At 39.2% G+C, this 23,099-nt stretch overlaps 1 protein-coding gene across 6 annotated transcripts; it reads left to right on the top strand.

The window, feature by feature from the left end:
• Positions 1-22,873, top strand: GABPB1 (GA binding protein transcription factor subunit beta 1). Of its 6 annotated transcripts, none has more exons than XM_086620312.1 (9): positions 1-81; positions 7,379-7,486; positions 8,320-8,487; positions 8,955-9,149; positions 10,238-10,385; positions 10,737-10,850; positions 15,771-15,956; positions 17,220-17,335; positions 22,181-22,873. In XM_086620312.1, exons 1-9 carry the CDS (start codon positions 1-3, stop codon positions 22,331-22,333), a joined length of 1,269 nt encoding a protein of 422 aa, XP_086476438.1. In that variant the 3' UTR covers positions 22,334-22,873. The 6 variants fall into 6 exon arrangements, with proteins under 6 accessions (XP_086476438.1, XP_086476444.1, XP_086476440.1 ...); XM_086620318.1 differs by having other exon boundaries at positions 70-91; positions 10,238-10,349; XM_086620314.1 differs by having other exon boundaries at positions 70-91.
• The last annotated feature ends 226 nt before the right edge of the window (positions 22,874-23,099 follow it).

The raw sequence follows: 23,099 nt of genomic DNA, 5'->3' as shown, positions 1-23,099 counted from the left end.
ATGCGCGACAAGCTGCGCGCAGGCCGTATCCCTCCGCCGAGCCCCTTTTGTCGGCGATATTTGTGTAATAAGATAATACCTGCACCCCATGGTAAGTGCCCGAGCGCCCCTCCATGCGCTGCCCGCGTCCGGTCCCCAGCGCCTGGCGCCCGGGCGCGGGCTGGCGGCGGGGCAGCGCGGCGCGGCACGCGGCGCCCCTCCCCTGCGCTCGCCGTGTCCCTCCGCCGGGCGCAGCGGGGACTTTTGTGTGGGGCTTTTGGGCGCCGATGAGCGGCGGCCTCCGGCGCCCCTGGTTGTTGTCGCGGCGGCGGCGGCTGGGCCGGCAGCACGGTAAGGTCCTCTCCCCGTGCCCCGTCTCTCCCTCACCCCCCCCGGGCCGGCCAAGCTTTTCCAGGTCAGTCTGCGCCTTTGTATGGGGCCCTGTTACCGGATGTGGAAGTTGATCTCTTCGCTGGTAAAAAATAATTCCACTTCCCCCGGAACCCGGCGCCGCGGCTCCCTCCGCAGCGCCCAGCCCAGCCAGGATTTCCTGTTGGGGAGAGCGGGCGCGCTGGCCGGCCTTCCGGGGACCCCGCCGCGCGGGGGGCGCGAGCTCCGCCGGCGGCGGCCTGGGCCGCGGCGGCGGCCTGGGCGGCCCGCGGGGCGCCGGGCGCGGCCTGTGGGGCAGGGGCTGCGCCGGGGCCGGGGGCTGCCGCGCGGCCGGCGAGGCGGGAGGATGGGTCGCCTCGGGGCCCAGGTGCCCGCGCCCGCCTGCGGCAGCCCCTTTCCCGCGGCCGCCACGCAGGCCCGGGCGAGCGCGGCGCGCCCGGCGAGCGGCCCAGGCGCTGAGGGGCAGAGCGGGGCCCGGCTCGCGCCGCGTCTTTCCCCGCCGGGCAGCCCGGTCTGGGCCGCGTGGGGCCGATCTCGGGCCTCGCGTGGGGCCGGGTGGCCGGTTCCCGTCACGGCCCGACGCCCCGGGGGCGCCCGAGCCGCGTGCCGGAGCTTGGCGCCAAAGGTGCCCCGAGCAGAGGCCGCGTCGGAGGGAGGGGAGCGCTTCCCGCCTCTGCGGTGTCCCTCAGCCGGCGTGCGCTCTCGCTTTGGACTCAATAAAGCGTGTGGTGACGGGAGCGTAAACCTGGGATGAGATGTGTTAGTTCGGACTGTTGCTGTTCTTTTCCCTCCTGGTACTCGGAAGTAGTTTCTCTTGGTGAGATTCTGTCCCGTAGCACGTCAGTGAAATGCCCTGGTGGAAGTCGTCTGTGCTCAGGGTTTTTAACGTAAAACAGTTGTGCGTCATCCTTTAGCCCGCTTACTAAGGCAGCTCTTATTTAATGGCACATACCACGTATTGAAGTTAAATGTGCTAAAAGTTGTGAATGCACACCTCGGAGTGCTTCAGCTTAATATTTTTTAAAAATTATTTGTGACTTCTGAAGTATTAGACAAAGCAGTTTGGCTGTAGTGTATGTGAACATAAAAATACTTATAAGGACACATAAATCATGTAAATAAGGAGTATACATGGCAGCTGAGCGTACATTAGCTGTAGATTCTAGTTCATTATCTGCTTTATTTACTGAAAACAGTTTGTTTTCTAGTTTTTTTTTTTAGGCCTGTGTAGCAGGCAGAAACTGTTGAGGAAGATTCTTTGTAAGGAAACAGATGCTTTAATTAAAGAGGTTGGTGATTTTTGTTTGGGGATATTTCCCAGTTTCAGTTAATCTGAGACATACTGTTAAGGCTGTAGCACTGTTCAAAGGTTACATCACAATCCCTTAGATTCTTCATGTCAGTCGTAGCTGCCGTAATGTAACCTTTTTGGTACCTAATGCCAAACTTGCCTGTGAAAGCTTCATAGCTTGTTAGCAGTGCCAGCCCAAATCCTCATCGGTGCCAATGGTTGTTGCATAATAATGTTTTTTAGATGTTGCATTTTGTCGCAGATCGTGGCCAAATCTGTGCTCTCTTTTTTGAGGACAAGACTCTTGCCATCTGCATTATTTAATGGGAGTTATGTTGATGGTTGGTCCTAATTTAAATTAATGTATGAACCTAATTGAAGGACAGACCTGCATAAATAGGGGCTTGAATATCTTAACCACTAAGCTATTCAATATATATGTTTGCTTTTCTGATCTCTGTTCTCAGATGTTTTTCATCTGATGCATGCTTAGTCCAACATGAAAGTCGTGTTGCTAGTCTGCAGCCTAGAGAGAATTTAGTTACAAACATGACACAGTCATAGAGGAAAGCTGAAAGCACTGGAATTAAAGCTGACCGTTATTAATATATTAGTGTAATTTTCATTGTCATAATAGAAGTGTGGATACTGTAAGCCTATGATATTTGTATTAAGATTTGAAGTATGATATACGAAATCATTGTCAAAATACATTTGGAAGAATATGATTCCCTTAGGAAACAATACAGGAACTTTTTGAGTTTGTCTTATGTAAGTCACTATAATACCCATTAAATGATATATAAGGTAAAATCATACCAAAGTTTTTAAGAGACGCTAGCATGTGCAAATTCACATAGGTTTAATGCAGACCTTCTGGTTCTTTTGAAAGTTACAAAGCTGTAATTGAAATAAAAAACTTTTTGGAGTTGTTCTGAGTTCGAGTATTGTGTGGTTACATCAGGATGTAAAAAAATAAAGCAAGTCGATCCTATTATTTCAATTCTAGTAATGATCAAAACTGAGTGCTTGGTTAAAGATTTAAATAGTTACTGCCAGCTATTTAAACTCTGTAATTTTTTTTTTTTTACCTTAGTATAGATAGGCATAAAAATTAGTTAGAAATTGCTATTCTGAATTTCTGGCAAATACTGTACAGTATTGAATCAGTAGGATGATAGCATTTCTAAAGATCAGGTCTGGGGAAGCAGGTTGTGTGGTTTTTTTTTTTAAATAGCGGAAAGAAAAAAGACATTTGGAAAAGGGCATTCTTTTTCCAGACATAATGAGTGTGAGAGATGATGGATCTCGAGCTGTCTTCCAAGTGCCATTCAGCTGCATGTCATTTCAGTAGGGAAACCTGTTTAATTAGCTTTTTATGGAACTTTGTCTTGGGCTTTTTAGGAATGATTGCAAATCCATATTGTAGATAGAGTGTATGTTGATTCAGTTTTCCTTCTAGTAAATTGCACAGCCACAGTCCATGCTTTTCTAGCCTCAGGAGGTCTCTCTTAGGAGCATGCCTTAGTAGTAGTACACTGGTGGCTGTGAGATCTCTGTTAGCAGATGTTCTGCAACAAGTATTTTGTGCCTGTTGATTTTTGACCACTGATGTTCACCACTGCAGGGGTAGAAGAGGACTAAAGGCTGGATCCAGGATCCTTGGAGCAGGACACCAGTCTGACAGGTGCTGCAATGTTTTAGGCCCAACTTAATCTTCTTGCTGTGGACTGTAGACTCCTCTATTGTCTGTAGACTGTGGTGTGGGACCGCAGGCTTCCCAAGCTGTTTTTTCAGGTCCTCTCCCTCACCACAAAACTCATTTTGCACACAGTTCCACCTAAACTCCGATCAAGTGCTGTTATATACTCGTCTGACAACAGCATGATGTTTAGAGTTTTACAGAATGTATAACAACTTAAATCTAAGATGGATACAAAAACCCCAGTATGATTTCCTATTGAACAGAAGTAAAACGGTAATAACAATGTGATGTAAATTTCAATTACCAGTTCACTGTGGCAGCTGGCTAATGATACAAAAGGCATTGCAGGGATGAAATGTGGAAGTTCGTGAGGTGGTTAATGCAAAGAAGTCCAAATTCAGCAGAAGCTCTTCCCTGTTTACGCAGTTGTAGACAAACCCCTCAGTTCACACAGTTGTGTAGAAGCTGAAGTCTGAAAAGCTTAGAAGTCTGAAAACATACTCAGATTGCCATAAGAATAACTATGATAGTTTCAAGACTTTATTTCAGAGCAAGTGATGTTTTTATTGTCTGAAAGAATCCTCTTACAAAGCACTACCCAGCTGTTGTGCTGGCCAAGCTCGATGGCAATGGCACAGTTAGTGAGGAGTGAGTGCCCTCTAACCCAGTTCAGCAGCTGGTTTGTAACGCTGTGTGGAGCAGTGGCAGTACTTAACCGAGAGTGCTGCTTTGAAATGGAAATAGCCTTTCAATTTTAAATATATTTTATCGTGCTACATGTAGAACTTTGCATTTGATATTACCACTATGCTATTGTAGTGATCTACTGATCTCAAGAGAGCAGCTGAAGAATTTTTCTGGAAAGGGAAGAAACGGAAATTATGACGTTGCATACTGTACTCTGTGTGGCCCATTACTACCAGTGGAAGGGAATGGGTGCAAGTATGGGGCATGTTATTACTTAAGGGTTTCCTGACCTTAAAGTACTGGTCCTTGGAACGGTCTGCCAAGTAGAAATTAGCTTTGGGTTGACTACTCTTCAGAAATTTTGTGAATGCTAGTATTCATTGGTTAAAAGTGACTAAATGTGCATGAGTTTTGTTGGAAAGGCCTCCTCAGTTGCTGTTGTTAGTGCATGAATGATGTATAGTGTGATTTTTTTATTTTTGAGTTCAACAGTGTAATTTTTCTATGTTTTTAACTTTCTTCCACTAGATGGCCCAAGCATGCTTTCAAGTGCCCTACAGGAACTGAAACTTTTACTTCATTTCTAAAATAAATTCGTATCGTTTTAACTGAAATTAAAATTCTGCATCATGAAACATATGTGAACTTCTGTGATGCTTTGTGCTTGTTTAAAACACAAACACTTTGTACCACCCAAAGGGATGGTGGTTAATGTAGGTAATGGGTGGTATGGAAGGTTACGCCATGTATGATCTCTTATAGGTCAGTCTTTTTCCTCGATTAGAGCATTTCTTAGTGTAGTACAATGCTGTTCAGTTTTACACTGAGATGAAAACTGAGGTACTATCACGCTGGCAGCTTATTCAACAGTGGTGGTTCAGAGAAGCTCTGAAAAGATGTCAGCCTCAGGCTGAAGTTTGTCCCTAACATCTCCTGGGGGTGAGACTGGTATTTTGCAGGCCACCATAATTGTGGTGTTTTGGTTTTTGTTTGTTTTTTTTTTTTTTTTTTTTTCTTTTTTTTTCTGCATAAGGTTTTGGTGACAACTTTGCAGATTATTTCACCAGTATAGGTGTGGTCAGCAGGTCCTGAATAGTTATAGTTGTTAAATGTACGAACTCTAATATAATTCACCTATTTTTGTTGTCTAACAGACATCAAGTATAAGCCGTTATCAAGGCTGTCTCTTTGGTTAGTGGAGAAAGAGGTATACACAGAAGGCAGCTCTTACTGTGAGCGTGGTCGGCCACTGGAACGAGGCTGAAGAAGTGGTGGGATGTTAATTCACAGAGATATTCAGAACTCAACAGGACTGAGCCCTGCACAGCCTGAGCCTGTTGGGCTGGCTCTGACTGGGAGGCTGAACTAGGTGACCTTGAGAGATCCCCTCCAGCCTCCATTATTCTCTAATTCCAAAAGAGTTTAAAACAAAAATAAAAGCAAGGCAAACTAATTGTTGTCTTTCCAAATTAGTTTCTAACTTCAGTATTTTGTGTTAAATTCCAGCTTTCTTTTTGCTTCCGAGGACCTTAATGTGGTAGTATTAGACCACCAGAAAAAGTATTTGTGCTTTTTTCCTTCCTTCTGCCAAAAAAAAAGGGTGCCATAAAAAGGGAGTGCTATATTCCTTCATTTCGCTGCTGCACTTGCCAGGTGACATCTCTGTCCTATTATTGTGTTCTATTGTTACTCCTAGTGTCACCCTTTAAGAGAGATAGTAGCTTTTCTCTATTCCTGTTTCTCTTTTGCTCTTTCTCTTCATGGAAGAGTCAGCTGTTCCTTCCTCTGCATCTGACTCTGTGCTCCTTTTTTCCTTCCTTTTCCCATTATCAGTGTTTGTCCTGCCTTGCTGCCTTCCTGCTCCTCTTGCGTTTTCTGACTGCAGACAAATCAACATGTCCATGGGTACTAGAAGGATAGACATAAATGAAGTATTATCTTGGTGAAGGGGACATTGCTGCCTGCAGTCAGTTCTGTAGGCAAAGAGGTAATCTGCTCCAGGTCATGGCTCTACTGATACATGTTGGAGTTCTGCGTTTGCAGTGTTTCCATCTTCCTTTCCAATTTCTTCCAAAGTCAATAGCTTTCAGCTTATTGAGCAATATGCCGCAAAGATTTCACCAGTCGAACTAGATGCAGAGAACTTTCTAAATATGTTGGTTTTGTGATAGAAGTGTATGTTCAAGGAAAGGCATAAAAAATAATCTTATTGGGATTTCTTTTTGAACTATACTCTAACTTTGTGTGGGAAATCGGCTGTGTTGCCTTGCAACTGCTGTTATTAGTAATACAGGCTTAATTTCACTTGTGATTGGAAACTAAACTGATGAAAGTAATTTCATTCTTATCATCCTGGTAGTGGAAAACATAGTTATGGGACTAAAACTTTAATGATATATTTTGGTTAGTAGTGTGATTTATGATTCAGTTCTAAATTTTATTTTAGTAAACAAATTCAATAGCAAGTATGACATGGAGTGGGTTTAAAAAGATGTTATATTAGGAAATCTTTGATGCAACAGAGATAGGTGGCATTTGTCTATATACAGTTTTGCGTGCTCTGTATTACGTGGAACTTTGAGTGCTGTAAGAGGGAGATTAAAGAAGATGTGAATGTTTTTCAGCTAGCATCTGTCATGTCTCAGTCAAAATTTTGCACTTAACATAAGCAGGTAATAGTGTTCGTTTTCAGGCAGACGTAGTTCATATATCTGATGCAGAGAGCACAATAATATATGCCCGTTGTGATGTTTTGTAGCTAGAAATACAGAAATTATATTTTAGGACGAACAAAATGAAGTGACAGTGATGGACAAGATGACAGAAAGGTGTTGTGTTTCATGTCTACCTAAATGTGTTTACATAGTGGTACCTCTTAAATATGTATGGGCACTTTGGGTAAGTGAATGCCTTTGGGTGTGTGACGCAGCAGCCATAGTGAGTGCCATTTGAAAGCTGGGCAAACCTGCAGAAGGTTGCAGTATCAGGTGAGAGCCTCTAAACCACTTGCTGCTGTAAGAAACATGCATCCAGTTCACTTTAAATTTAATCTGATATAACTTTGCAGCAGCTACGGTTACAGCATTGTAATACTGAAATCTTCACCCCAGTGTCAGTTCTGTTTGGCTGACGAAAGTAATTCTAAAATCAAGCTGCTTATTGTAATTGATAAAGCTTGTTCTCTCGGCTAAAATACCAACTCTAGTTTTTGAACTTTTCAGAGTAGTTCAGAAATAATCGTTTAAAAAATGACAGTGGCAATTGTGTACTTAAAATAGTATTAATGTTGTTATTTTTTCTTTCTATTCCTTTATGTCCTTCGCTAGATGTCACTAGTAGATTTGGGAAAGAAACTTTTAGAAGCTGCACGAGCAGGTCAAGATGACGAAGTTCGCATTTTGATGGCAAATGGAGCACCTTTTACCACAGATTGGGTAATGAAAACTTTTGCAGTGTTAAATCAAGAAAATAGTATTATTACTATTAAGCATTGATATTGCCAGCCTTGGGAGTTTCTCTTGAAATTCTCGAGTCACGTCGTCTAGTGTCCTATTCAAAATAAAAATTGTCTGTTTTCTCATATGACCTCCTGCTGATTTTAGTAGACTGTGAATGAGTTTGTTCTGGTGGCTTTTAAGATGAACTTTGGAATGGTTAATGGGAGAAAGCCGCAATCATCCTCCTAGTTATTGTGTTTATGCATTTAGTGTAGTAAGAGGTCTGAATTAAGAAAGCAGTCCTAACTACCTAATAGGTGCAGCTGAGAGAGAGTCTTTGTTGTCTTTTGAAGGTGTTTTTGAATAGGTTGTATAGGGAGGTCAGCTATGGAAAACTCTAGGGTGTTTACAAGCCCTTAAGAGCCTTAATTGCCTTAGTGACCTAACTTTCAAGTTGATTCTGTTTTGAGCAGATGACTAGACTTAACTTCCAATGTTGGTATGGCGTGTTGACCAACACTCAAAATGGGGTAAGGCTCCTTGAAACATCACACCTCAAAAAGACAGAAAAAGCATAGCACAGACATCAAAAAGTTGCTTCCAGTGAGCTGTTTTTAGTGTGTTGTGATTATTAAAAAAATCTTTAAAAAAACCCTTTTTTTTGTTTCTCTTCATACTCTGTAAAAGCCCCAACAGCTTCTTTCCTTGAGACTACAAGGGAAAATGATTTTGAAGTGGTGGCCTGACACTTGAGTTTCATAGCTGCAGAATGAGAAGAAATACTTCATACTGACATCTGTTAAAACTCCACTTTTTCCATTATGTTACAGTTGGGAACATCTCCACTTCATCTAGCAGCACAGTATGGACACTACTCGACAACAGAAGTGTTGCTGCGAGCAGGTGTAAGTCGGGATGCCAGAACCAAAGTTGACAGAACCCCATTGCATATGGCAGCATCAGAAGGCCATGCCAGCATAGTAGAAGTGTTACTTAAGGTAAAGACTGCTGAAACAAGGTCTGAGGCAGGGATATTACAGTGGTTTATGATCAAATATTTGCAATTTCCTTTTGGTCATGAAACCAACATTGAAATTACATGAATATTAATACTGTGTGCATTGGGTGCTTTGTTTTCCTATTAAACTGTAACTTATTTTAGCATTAAAATCCTCATAATTTCAGGTGAATTATTTATTGCTGTTTCAAAATAAGACTAGTTCCTAATTTGACGTGGTTTGATTAACATCTTTCAGAACCAAGACATGTTATGTTTTAGGGAGTCTTTAATCTTTTGAGGTAAATAATTTATTTGGTAGTTAGATTGGAGAACTTTTAATAAATCTGTAAATATAAGATAACAGGACATTAATGCTAAAGAAAGGCAATTTTGTGTTTCATTCCATGACCAGCATTATTTAATTCAGACTTCTAATGACAGTTTATGCAATGATCTCGTTTGTAGCACGGTGCTGACGTCAATGCGAAGGACATGCTCAAAATGACTGCACTTCACTGGGCTACTGAACATAACCACCAAGAAGTTGTAGAACTCTTAATAAAGTATGGAGCAGATGTTCACGCTCAGAGTAAATTTTGCAAAACAGCATTAGATATTGCAGTAGACAATGGAAATGAAGACCTTGCAGAAATATTACAGGTAACTTTTGGTTCATGATGTTAAGGGAACATACAGCAAAGTACTTGTTTAGACGTGGGATAAACTAAACTTTTAAAATAGCAACTGTGAGACCATGTATTGACTGATGATGCTAAACTCCAGTCTAGTTCATGACATGGAAACGAGATTAATGTTAGCAAACATTAGTTGGCCAAAGAGTCTTTTCACCACCTACAAAGTCAAGGATAAATATCCTTTATTTTCTTAAGTTTGAGTGTTGTAGCACACAGAGCTAGGTGGAGTCTTCACAAGCAGGATGTAAAACTTAGCTCCCTACTCTGCTCGTATGTTTTGACTATACCCTAGTGTTCAATTAGATTCATATATTGATATTAATTTCCTAACAAGAGAGAAGAGAAGAGATGCCAATTTTTCCTGAATTAGAAAAACTAGGATTGAATTGTTGGAGAAGCGATTTGGATCGGGATTATAATAGATACTTCCATGGAAGTGTGTGCTTGCTGTTCAGTAGTGGCCTTAAAGGCAAATTAAGTGCTAAGCATTATTGAGAAAATAATAAATATATTATTTATTACCAAACCAAAATATACCATTATGCCACTGTGTAGATCTGTTGTTCTTTGACAGCTTGAGCTGTATGAACTTCTGGTCTGTTCCTTTAGCCTTGTCTTCATTGCAGAAAGTATATAGTAAATAAAAGTCAGTAATAATTCAAAGACAGACAAAAAGAAGAATGCCATCATTTACTATCATGGCATGTAACTGCCACAGCAGTTTTGGTTCTTCAGGCTTCTGTTTTAGTTACATACATGAGCTTGCACATCTACAAATGGGTGTCGTCTTTGTATGGTCCTCTTTGTTTACAATAAACAGTAAGGAGAAGTAGAGATGTGTCATTATTCTCTTTCAGCAGACTTTCTGTCTTTAGATTTTAGCCAAAAAAACCTGTCGTGTACTTACACAGAGTACAATGTGCGTGTATTGCATGTGTATAACAAGGGAGATCCTCCCTGTTTGAGTGGAATGTGCAATAATTCTAGTTGTTACAAAGTGAATAACTTCTGTATGCCAACAATTGGAATGATGTTACTACCTTTGTCTCCTAGATTGCAATGCAGAACCAAATCAATACGAATCCAGAGAGTCCAGACACTGTGACGATACATGCAGCAACACCGCAGTTCATCATTGGACCTGGAGGGGTGGTGAACCTAACAGGTCTGGTATCTTCTGCAAATACATCAAATGGAACAGGTATTTAGATGCCTATAGGGATAGCTACTGGGATTTTATACTTCAGTTGATTTTCACTGTTTGGTGAAAAGGCTTGAGGAAGAACAGTGGTAAGAATAGAGTAGTTACCATGTTCCTCTTCAGAGTTTTTTACGTGTTTTAAATATCTAGGTACTTAAAACAACAGTCTTCACAGAGAAATTATCAGAAGTTGTATTTGCTTAACAAAGTTGCCTTCAGAATAGCGTTTTACTTTAGCAGAATGTTGCTGAGAACAAAGTGTGTGTTAGAAGCTTCAGTGCAATAATAAAAAAAGAGACTTTGCTGGTTTTAAATTTAACAGCCATCTTTTTTTTTTTTTCATCCTCCTAGATGAAACAGGAGTGTCTGCTGTCCAGTTTGGAAATTCATCAACATCGGTATTAGCCACATTGGCAGCTCTAGCAGAAGCATCGGCTCCGCTGTCTAATTCTTCAGAAACACCAGGTTAGAAAGCTAAGTCATTTAACCTCATTTAATAAACCAAAAGTACATAACCGGCACTTTTGGAGATGCAGTTCATACAGAAATGAGATTACAATCTTCCTTTTTTCAGCGTGAACAGAATTTTTCCTTTACTTTCACCTGGAAGGTTGCCAGATTCATATGCACAATTACTTCTTAAAAAGATTCCTGACTACAACTGGTATTTCTGGGCCTAATGTGAGTGGCATTCATCTTGCTGAAAGCAGGCGTAATTCAGGAGATTGAATTCCCATCTTTGTCTGCATACAGTCTAGTTGCATTTGGTGGGAGAATGTTTTCTTTGAATGCTTCTTTCTGTTAAATATTGGGAAGTGGCCCCCAATGCTGTTTGCATATTCTTTATCAGCAGTTTTCTTGCTCTTTCACCCAAAAGGCACAAGAGTAGTTGGTGATCTTAACATGCAGTTTGCCCGTTAGAGTTTTGATGGGTCTTATTTTCAACATTGAGGCGTTCTACTTGCATTTATAATAACATGTAGTGATTAGTCTGTCCCATTTCAGGCCGTTGTGCTGTCACGGTGCTACAGGTAAACGTAAGCCTAGCAATACATTACTGTTCTCCTAGGAAGAGGCAACCTGCTCCCCTCACTGCAGCCGTATGCACACTCTCTTGTTCCGTAAGGCCATGACAAGAAGCCAGAAAGGCACAAGGAATTCCATTGCCCCTAGTTCCCAAGTTTTGTGTTCCTCTTTCTTAATACAAAAAACCTTCACCTCTGTCCCATGGAACTTCGCCAGTTACTGCTTTGTCTGAAAAAATCTTTGGTCAAGGTTCCACATTCTGCAACGGATATCTTTCTCCATTCTTTCTGAATAATGTGGTGCTTGCTTTGTGTACTTTTTCACTTTTGTTCATTACAACACGCAAAGTGATGAAAGAAATAGCAGTCAGGAGTCTTACAGCATCAAAGTGGATTATAAAGACTAGTCATTACCACTAATGGGTTTGAGAGAGAGATAAGCAAGGAAAAGACCGCCTTTTATAATTTAAGCAAGTTGTGATACCATCTACAATAAGGCTAAAATGTGATCAAAAGCTTCTGAGTTATTGCAAGTTATTTTATAAGAGAATGCCACTAAACTTTTGTTCCAGACCATGTTTTCCAATTGTGTGTGTTAATATCTTGCCATTGCATTAAAAAATCAGGTAAAACTAGTATTAGGAGATCAAGTGCTATGTTAATTCTTTGTTAGCTAGCTTTGGGACACAGAAATCCCTAGTTCTTGTCTCTGAACTAGGCTATATGGTGCACTTGAATAAAAACTTCTGTTATTCTGAGAATCTTAAAAGGTGGTTTAGTGGAGACATGGCTTTCTAAACAGAGCTGTGAAGTATTTAATGCATGCCTTGCTTGCCTAGTGCTGTTTTGCATACATTGCTCCCCAGTTTTCTCAGGCGGTAGGAAATGTCTGTAGCTACTAGAGTGTTATGGTAGGCAAAATTGCCTTTTTATTTAGTATTTACAGTGTTTATTATACTGACATGTAGCACTCTAACGTGGTTTCCAAGTTAGCTAGGGATTTTGAGCACTGGTTAGTCATTTGAGATGTAGCAAGATGAGCCTAATTTTAAAACCAGTGACTGGAGATCAAAATGGAGAGCAACAACCCTCTGTCGACCAACGACTTATGATGCTTATGGTAACCTGAGTTTTTCTGAATACATTTCTAAAGATAAGCATTTAGTTTACGTTTTTGTTGATGATCAATATGATAAGTTTTACAGAACTAGGATACTTCACATGGCCAAAGTCTTTGGTACTTAAAAGTTCTCACATAATTCAGCTCTGCAGATGACGTAATTTTTTAAGGACGCAGTTTTCACTGAAAACATGGAAGAGATCTGTACTCTGACTTGTTGGCATGACAGCTACATCCCAACATATACCTGAGTTTTCAGTATTTTGAAGTCCTGCAAGCCACCTTCTTAGTACAGCTCTTTTCTTCTACTACTTCTCTAAGTGATACCTAAGTACAACTATACTGTTATCTGACATTTAAATATTGCAAGTGAAGTGAATGATTCAAAACCAGAATGCAGTGCCTTTCATTACAGAAGAAGCTGCTGATGTTTTCAATCAATTAATGTATTTCAGTGAAACTCAGATCTAGTTGTGGGAGAGAGAAACTTGAAAAAGGATTTTATGGGATTACAGAGCAGTAGATGTGTATTCAGGACTTGGTAGTAGACTTTGGTCACAACTAGGTGTTCTTGTGTTTGAGGGCCTTGCCCTTGCAGTGGTGCAGTGTAACCTATGTTACATGTCAGTAAACCTCTGAAGATAAAAATTGTTAGGGAGGAGGCAGGAGATGACAGGCAGGAAGGGATAGGTTTGAAGTCTTGATGCAGTAGCTTCCCACCTTCAGTAATGCAGTGTGCATCATTCCTGACCTCCCTGATTATTTCAGTTCTTCTGCTTTGATTTTTAAGCAGATGTGTGGGCAGTCTTGCAGCATCTTACTGTCTGCAAATTATTTCCTGGGTTCTTACTCCTTTAATAGTTTATGAAGTGTAAAGGATACAAAAGCAGCTTTTTGTCATCTGCACGTTAGTAGTAAGTGTGTTCAAAGGGGAAAAAAAACCCCAACAAACAAGTAACAAAAAAAACTTTATGCTGATCTTATAAAAGATCCGTTTATAAATACGCTCAAAAATTTGAGGGATTGAGAATTCTGGTTTTGGCTCTTTACCTTTTATTTAGCCTCCTGTATTTAAGACTGTATTTATAAACTTGGACAAAGCGCTTTTGCCTTTTATGTTTTTTCTGTCTAGGTTTTTCTCCTCTTTCCAAGTTAGCTTTACCCTGGTCTCTTCCCCCTAGTTCCTCATGTCTTACAGTTAAAAACACAGCAGTTTTTTAAAACCAAAGAAAGGAAGGTACTTCTCACTGGAGCTGAATAGAATTATGATTTTTTTTTTTTTGATTGTTACTCAAATGAAGCGTATACGAGGACATGGATGTTACGTAGAAATGTGGTGCATGATGAACGTATGGAACTTGGACCTGGATCAGAGAAAAATCTGATTCAAGATGCGTATTTTAAATGCAATATTTGGTGTGCTTGTGTTGGAATTAGGTGTATGTCTTACTGCACGTGCAGGTTCTTTCCCTGCACACACTGCAGAAGAAAGTAATGCACATTAATACAGAGATTACTGAAAGCAATAGTGCCGCTGTTTTAAATCACTGCCCCTGTCCTTTGGCGTGTGAAGTAGTGTGGTAACTAATGATTATATGGATATAGATATGGAAGGAGAGCAAGAAAGAAATAAGGACTGTATTTATGGGGATATTTTTCTTTATATAAGAAGAACTTATTTTTAGACAAAATCTCTGTTTTTTTCTTTCAAGGTCTGCAGAAGTCCTAAAAATGTTTCTTTCCAGAACTAAGAGCCCAACATTGAGTTTGAAAGTGAAAGATCAGAGCTGTTGCCACAGCAGCTAGTATTGGCACTTAGGACTTGGAATTTTTTTGTGACAGTGGTCTTTCTTAACCGCTGAGCCTGTGCTTGGAAGCCAAATCAAGTTCAATACAACACCGCTTATTCATGTAGGACTTACTGTTTTGGTTTACTGAATAAACACTGAATATTTAAGCAGTGCTATAGGACAGCAGTCTCTGAACATAAAGATCTTCAGAAGGCAGTGACTGCAGTCATTATTTGAACTAGAGAGTGATTTTTGTATGTGTGTTATACTGTAATTAACTTAAAAGATGAAAGCTTCAGGGTTTTATCTACCTTCTCATCTTGAGCATCACAACACAGTCTATAGGGTTTAAATTCCTTCTCTGTAGATAGAAAGCACTCTAATGTCTGTTATTTAAATCAAAGGCTTTGCTTTTACCCTGACAAATTGAAAAGAAAATACTGAGTGAGTGTGCTTGAAATTCTTTGATTATGCTACTAGTGATCTTGCTCTTTGTCTCAGTATCTTGTTTTTAAAAAATAGGGGTGGTGATGCGAGACCTCAGTTACAGCGTGTAGTGCAAGCTGTGGTATGGATTGTAGTTCTGAATGCAGTCTTTTCCTTATTTTCCCTTGATTTGTGAATGTAATACAGAACTGTGGGAGTTCACAGCTGTATACTCATTATCAAATCATGAATTTGAAATATTTAGTCGAGCTGGGATTTTTTATTTTTACTTTTACCTATAAAATTATACAATGTTTATTTTACTTGTTTATCTTTCTCCTTCGAAGTTGTAAAAATGTCAGCTCTGCCGGACTTTTCCTTTAGTCCTGTTTCATACTTTGTATAATAAATAAAGTTGTGGTTGTATTTGAAGTGCCCATGTAGTACAGAGAAAACTTTTAAGATTCTCTAGAGGTGCTTCAATCTGTTACTGTCCTGAAGACCGTTATGGTAAGCAGAGAAATCAGGGCTTGGTCCTGAGGTACACCTAGCAAGGTACAGGATGAGGAGTAGTTTCAAGGTAGTATTTCAAGTTTGTTTTTTTTTTTTTTAATTTATTCTGCTGTTAGTGTAACTTAGTCCAGCTTGTGTACAATGGAAAAGTTATTTGTGTTCTTAAAAACAACACTTGTTCTTGCTGCCATGTTTACACTCAACCCAAAGTGTCAGTTTTGAGTGAGATGTATCTATTAGGAAACATGCTAAATAAAAAAATTATTACATTGAGGAAGATAGACCAGAACGGACTTGCATGTATATTAGAAAATGTTAGTGCTTTGTGTTGGCCTGGTGAAAGATTTCTGTGAACAATGTAATACGTAGTAATGCATGAATTGTGGGGTTGGGGGGGAATCAGATTTTAAAAGACATTGAAAAAATTCTGTCTCAGCTATACCAAAATGTGTTTGAAATCATAAAGATTAACTTATAAATTGACTTAATTCCTTTACTAATCTGTTGATAGTTGTGGCCACAGAAGAGGTCGTGACTGCAGAATCTGTGGATGGTGCTATTCAGCAAGTTGTCAGTTCTGGAGGTCAACAAGTTATTACTATAGTTACTGATGGCATTCAGCTTGGTAATCTGCATTCAATTCCAACCAGTGGAATAGGGCAGCCAATCATTGTGACCATGCCAGATGGACAGCAAGGTGAGTGGAAACTTGTGTGGTTTGAGCTTGAGGCGCTATTTTAGTTACAGTAATAATAATAAATTGTTAGATGCAAATAGCTTGGACAGGTTTGTGTAATGCTGAATCTCTGCATTAGGAGAAAGAATGGAATTACTAAACTGTATGGAAGAGAAATGGGACATTTAAGGGAAAAGTGATAGCTACTAGCTTTCCCTTCAGTAAGCTTAATTCTTGCAAACTTGTTATGAAAACTAGAAGATGGAGTAAAGCAAAAGCCTTCTTCCAATACTTATGCTATTGTCTTTCTCGAAATATTGTGGGGACGTGAAGCTCGGATTTTGAAATCTGATGCATGAAGCAAGCTGTGCAAGTCCCACGGAGCGTGTTCTTAACAGAGCAAAAGCCAAGTCTTGCATGCTTGAGGTTTTAGAGGAGCAGCGGCAGAACCAGTGAAGCTAGGGTGACACAGATTGTCCTTTTGAGCCATGTGTACTTTGTTTGTGGAAGCTGCTAGTGTATCAAGTGCTAGTTTGTGACTTACCTGTGTTTTGGGTGGTTTCTTTTAAAGACACTCTGCTATTACTGTTTAGACAAAAATGATTCCTTCGCTGGTTTCTTCAAAACAACTCCCAGCATGGAGCTTGAAGAGTTGTACACTGGAGACAAATTATTTGGTTTACAGTGTGTCTGAACAAGTACAGCTAGTTATCAGAAAGCGTGAATGTGTGTAGGTAGTAATTGAAGGGACAGTTACAACATTTACTTGCCAGATGGCTGCATGAGTAAGTTAGAGTATAGATGTCTTTAGATCCCTGATTTTTCTCCTTTAAAGTCAACAACTACTGGATTTTCAGATTACCTGAGGTGTTCTAATTAATCAAAATCAAAAGCTGGTTTTGTAATTTAGTATTTGCTTAAGAAACCTTGTAAAGGAGATGGTCTGCTACATGAGTTACAGAATTTACAGACTGGTAGCTGCTGCAATTCACTTCCATGTCTGTTTACTCTGAAAAACGGCAATGATTCTCCAGAGTGACAGCAGCTATTGTAGACCTCAGCAACAAAAAAATTTAGAATTCTATAGTAGCATACAAGCAGCTAAAGTTTTTAGTAAATTTTCCCTGTGCTGAGTTTATAATGTGGTTTATTATCTAGTTGTGTTTTCGTAAGGGAAAGTCTTAGCATTTTATTGCTGTTAATAAAATTACTTGATTATATGAATTTTATATAGTGCAAATATTGTTTGAAGTAAATGTATTTTTTATGTACAAATGTTTTCAGTATTAACAGTTCCAGCAACAGACATTGCTGAAGAAACTGTGATAAGTGAAGAACCGCCAGTGAAGAGACAGTGCATTGAGATTGTTGAAAATCGTGTGGAGTCTGCAGAAATAGAAGTAAGGAGTATATTACATGATATGTGTTAAACAGAATGTTCAGCACTGAGTGTTTGGTTGTGGTTTTTTGTGTTGTTCTAGAGTTTAATTTCTGTGTTACCACAGAATGAGGTGTGTGAAACAATAACTTGTTCAGTCTCCCCTGTTACTGGAGTGCATCTTTTACAAAGTTGTTGTGAAAATAACATAGGAGGGCTGTTTGCTTCATTCTCTGGTTGTGCACGTAAAGGTGACACTTGTTAAGTATATGATAACTTAAATTTTTTTATTTTTTCCTTTAAGGTCACTAGCCAGTTTCTAGAACTAGGTACTGATATACTATGGAATATCTTGACTCTTTCCGCTAGCAGTGAATGAGAGTACTGTACCCTCATCTTTCTGTTATGACCACATGCTTGTCCTGATTGTGAGATCATATTTTTAGCAATGTTTCCTTTCCATTCATGATATCTAGATAATGTTAATGGAAATGTGAAACAGTAAGATTCTGTGTTTGTCAACTTTTATCTGTCCCTTTTTTTAAAAAAAAAAATAAAAAATCTGGAGCAGTTCACTATTACACATCTTCACACCATACTGTTTTTTTAAAATCATAGTGCAGAAGACCTAAAAACATTGAGAGAGCTTTTCTTTTTATATATAACCAATAGACATAGCTGTTCGATTTAAAATTGTAGCTGTTTTATATTAACCACAATAGGTCAACCATCTCACTCCTTCTGTTACTTCTAACTGTGCTGACCAGTTTTGACCAAAAGTTTATGAAAATTGGTGTCTGCCTTGACTAGGCTGTACGTGCTTTTTTTGTCAACTCCATGATATTCATTTATTGAAGGTTGTATTCTCCAGCTCCTGTGCATATTATTGAATTGTGCCTAATTGAATACTTTTTATTGTACAGTATGTGCTATATGTTATCCATGTCTAATAAGAATAATTACCACCTTTCATCACTTGCTTTCCCTGTCCCTAAGTTGTCACATCAAATACCTCTGGCTTTTGCAGCTTTGTCGTCATTACAGATTATCATGACAGTTGAAATTTTCTTGCTGCATTTTTTTAAGTGTATGACTGTTACAATAAAAGCATTTCTTTTGTTCACACTTTTAAACATCTGCCTGAATTATTCCTAAAGGAAATTACATTTCCTTAAGTATTTTAATAATTCTATTAGGTGAAGGGAAAAAAAAAATCTAAATTGGTTAAGGAATAAATTGACCTGTTCCTAATTACAGATAGTTGGTGTAACAGTACAAATAATTCTTTTAAGGGGATTATCAGTTCCACTTGTATATTTTAAGCACACTTCTCCAGTATCGAAAGAGGTTGGTTTAAATGAGTTATTTTGTTTTACTTTTAATTGCAAGTTTTGATGACTGGCTTTGTCCAGCCCTGTGTGGAGGCCAGCTGACCTCAGGAGCCGTGTTGTGGCTCACAGGGGTATGGTGCTGCCTCACGTTGGTAACAGGGGCATTACAGGAGTACGCATAAAGTCAGTTCACTTCAAACTTCATCATCACAGAAGTTGGTAGAGGAAGTGAGACTTCTGCCCTCATTAAAATATTTTTTTAATGTAGAAAACCTTTATTGTTTGGTTTCTTTGCCTCACTTTGGTTCATTCCTTTATTTCGTTATGAAGAGTTGATTCAAGGCTAAGAGTGCTTTCTTCAGCTGTTTTAAATTCATAGCGTATGAACAGTTAACCATAGTTCGAAAGTCTTTAAGTTGAACATCTTCCCATTCATGTGAGGTGACAAGCTTTCCTGTGAAAGTATGAACGACTAAAGCTGTAGTCGTGTTTTTTGATTTTTCAGATCTCTTAAGTTCAAATGTTTCAGTTCATTTTGAAGAGTGATAGCAGTTTTCCTAAACAGTTTGATATTTTAAACGTAGAATGGCAGCAAAAAAAACCCTGTCACACAGATACTCTGTTTTTCATTTTCATGCATAATTCATTAACATACAGTGATTTTTATGTTCATTCTTGAATTTGACTTTTTCCCATGTTGTATACTTGAAAGGTGGCACGCATTAGAACCAGGACAATAATTTCATTAGACTAAAAGAAAAATCATAATTGTAAATTAGTTGTATTAGTGAATTCGTATCCCTGTTTCTTCTGTTGTTAAAAAGAATGCTTGGTTTGGTTATTTTAGTTATGGAGTGTCCCTGTTGTCAATATATAGACTGTTAAGAAAAGTTACATGTAATGAAGAAAATTATCTCATAAAATGGAAGATTTCTTAAGAGCTCTCAGGATCCTCTAATGTGATTTTTACCTGGGTAGGTTTTTACACTGATACAAAAGGACTCCAGGTAATTAGAACACTTCAGTTGTGTTCTAAAGAATGCCCTAAGAGTACTGTCTGGATTTGATTAGATTAATAGACCAGGTATAGTCCTGCCTATTCGGGATGTCGAAGTTAAGGAACCAGCTTTCAATGTTCAATCCACTGTGGGTCTGCATTACTCCTCCAGAAGCATTGCTTTCCTTCCGCTGCCTAGTTAGACAGTATGCTTGGCCTCAGTTCCTGAACTCGTTCTGATTACGTGAGGACTACGACTGTCTAAAAACTACACCTGTTACTGGCTGGACTAATCTACGTGCTTTTGAATTGCTAGTCTGTCTGGTAGATGCTGGTTTTATCTTCTTGTCTCTGCCACTGAGACTTATCCTTTTTTTCTATCCCTTCCTTCATGTGCTGTACTCCTGTGGGCACGTGGCTCTGTTCTCTCTTGTGTGAGGAATGCTCCTAAGATGTAGTCTGAGAACCTCTCCACCCCTAAGCCTTTGCAGGCTGCACGCGCTCTGTAGTAGCGATAGCACCTTGCCTTTTGTAACGTACCGCAGAACCACTGGCCAGTGAGCTGCTGGTGGTTCTTATTCTTCTGCAGCCCAGTGGATAGAGGAGCTTTGCTTCTTGTCAGTAGTAGATTTTTGACTTTTTTATGTGACAAATTCATGAGATAGATAATGGCCAGCTCTGTATGTCTCAGGGCTGAGTGTCCTCAAGAGGGAAGGGTTGCTTTCCACATGCAGCAGGATCAACTGTTTTGACTGCTTCCCTGAGAATTGTCTTGTAGCTCTTTTCACCAACTTTCTGCTCCATGAGCCTGTTTTACATGAGCTGTCGGCACCCATTAAACTACACAGATAACTTACAGAAAGAGCAGTATGTTTTGGTTGGACTGGTGCTGGAACGTCATTGGTGTGTTTCAGATCCTTTGAGCTGTAGGCTCTACCGCTCATTTGGCGTTCGTCAGTCTGTTTGCCACGTGGGTTGGCCATTCATCAAGTTGCTTAAAAAGCAAAATCTTAACTTTTCAGAGGTGGAAGCTGAACTTCCTTCTTGAATAAGTAAGCAAGATCAGATGAGCTCTTGTTTTATCAGCATGTGCTCCAAATTCAGCAAACTCTAGCTAGCTTCCTTCAGCTCTTAAAGCCCTATGTAAAATCAGGTTGCACTTAATGGAGTTTGTTCTGTTCTGTGTTACAGCTGATCTTTGTAACCTGTTAATAACGTATCTCCTTCACCTGTTGTTTTTGCCATACAGATGCTGCTATTAGCAATGATCTGATCACCTATGTCATTATATTCCAGCACATTCAGCACAGCGTGTGACTGCTAAATGTGACTGTGACAAGTATGAGAACAGTAGCAGGTAGAAGGGAGGCAGAGTATTTCGTATTTTCAGGCTCTGACCATGAAAATATGTGAGTGCATCAAAGAGGTGAAGAATAGGGATGCTGTTACGGGAATGTGGTGGGAGCAGCTTCTAGCAACTGAGATATTAAATGGGAATGTGATACTTAACTGCTGGGATGGGAATAAGGTGAAAAGGCAATTTGTTTTCATTGGGCCTTGTTTTTTTATAAGAGTTCTGTTTTTCTGGGAAGTACCTTGCTTCTCTGACAGCCTCCATCCTGTGGCTACTTAACAACTACAGTGGAAAGTGATTTGAAATCAAATACTACCTTGCTTATAAATGTATGATGCACTTTAATGAAATGGTGTTTGGTTGAAGATCAAAACAAAACTATTTTCCAAGCAAATTGCTTTTTCAATTTGGCTCAGTGCAACATCAAACAAAACGACAGTACCTATGTCACTGGAGATGGAAATACATTCTCCTTAATTCCTAAGGCAACTTCATAGGAAGTGGCATTTCCTGTAGAATTTTGTTTGGAAACCATTTTATAGTCATCCCTGACAAACTTGTATGTAGGATGAAGCTTTAGGTTACTCCTTTTGAACTGAAAAAACTTACTGAGCTAAATGCCTGTTAATTCATAAAAACATGGTGTCCTTGGGATGTAATTATACCTCTGGATTGCACAGTAACAATCACTTTAGATTGCTTCATTTAAAACCCAGATATGTATATACTTCAGTTAGTGAGCAGCTGTCACTTTCCATTGCAAACTGGTGATTAGAAATACAACAGAAAGGGACAATCCTGTTAGGTTGGATTCCAATTTTATAAAGTAACAAAGGGAATTAAATCATTGGACAAACGTTACTGTATGATGTTAGTATTTGATCACCATGCTTCCACTTTTTTATTTCACTCGTCTTCCATGAAGACTTGCTTGGTATCTTTGCAGCTATAGAAACTTGGGTTTGCTATTTTTACACTTTAAGCCTTATCGTGAGGGGTTGTCTGGAGTAGGGGTTCATGTCTAACTCACACAGCAGCATTCATGTAGGTTTGCCTGAGTAAGAACTGAACAGTTTCTACATGATACCCTAACGCTTGAGCTGCGTGTAAAGGAAAAGTATTTGCCATTTTAACTTGTATTTGATAACGTATTTGACAAAATATTGCTGGTTCTGTTTCTAATAGGAAAGAGAAACTCTTCAGAAACAGCTGGATGAGGCAAACAGAGAAGCACAAAAATACCGTCAGCAGCTTCTAAAGAAAGAACAAGAAGCAGAGGCCTATCGGCAGAAGTTAGAGGCGATGAACCGCCTCCAGACTAATAAAGAAGCTGTTTAATAAAAAACGAACATACTGCAAAGCCTGTTACTTTCCAACACCTGCAGTGCAATCTTGAACTGTACGCTGTATAGGTACAGACACAGGATTACATGATAGAGAAGATGCTACAAGTTGATAACTGGACTTAAGCCGTGAGCTCTGGTGAATTTCTTGTAACATAAAAACTCTGAATTTAGAAATTGTGAAAAGTATTTAAAATGAAATACTGTAAATAGTTGTTTTTTTTACAGTTTCAAAATGAGTTGATAAATCTTTTTGAAGGGATCCAGAAACACGAGAAGCCAATGTTTTTGTGAAATTTTTGATTTTAGTATGAATCTAACTTCTGAAAAACAGAACAGTTTTAAGGGTGATGTTGTTGATTTAATCTGACAATTTGAAAATGAATTATGCGACAAAATTAATTAACAGTTATTTCTACACGGTAACAACTTAAACTTCTCCGAATAAGACATTTCCTGGTGGAAATCTTTGTACAGCTTTCACTAGTTGTCTCAGATTCTCTGAAAAACATTTTTGGTTTTTTGTTTGTTTTTTTTTTTATTTTAGGCAGTGAAATTTTTATATTTAATTTCAGATATATCCAAGTAGATTTACATGTATATGAAGCTAATATTTTTTAAACTTTTCAGTTTGTACATATGCTGCATGTTTTTATAATTTCTACACATACGTCTTGCATAGGTATTTTTCAGCAAAGACGAGAAAAATTATGAAAAAAAAGTTTAGCCTATAAGGTCATTTGAAGTAAGCTAGCTGCCAG

Source organism: Tauraco erythrolophus, chromosome 14 (assembly GCF_009769465.1).
Source record: "Tauraco erythrolophus isolate bTauEry1 chromosome 14, bTauEry1.pri, whole genome shotgun sequence".
In the NCBI taxonomy this organism is placed as follows: domain Eukaryota; kingdom Metazoa; phylum Chordata; class Aves; order Musophagiformes; family Musophagidae; genus Tauraco; species Tauraco erythrolophus.
This window is presented reverse-complemented; position numbering and strand designations above follow the sequence as displayed.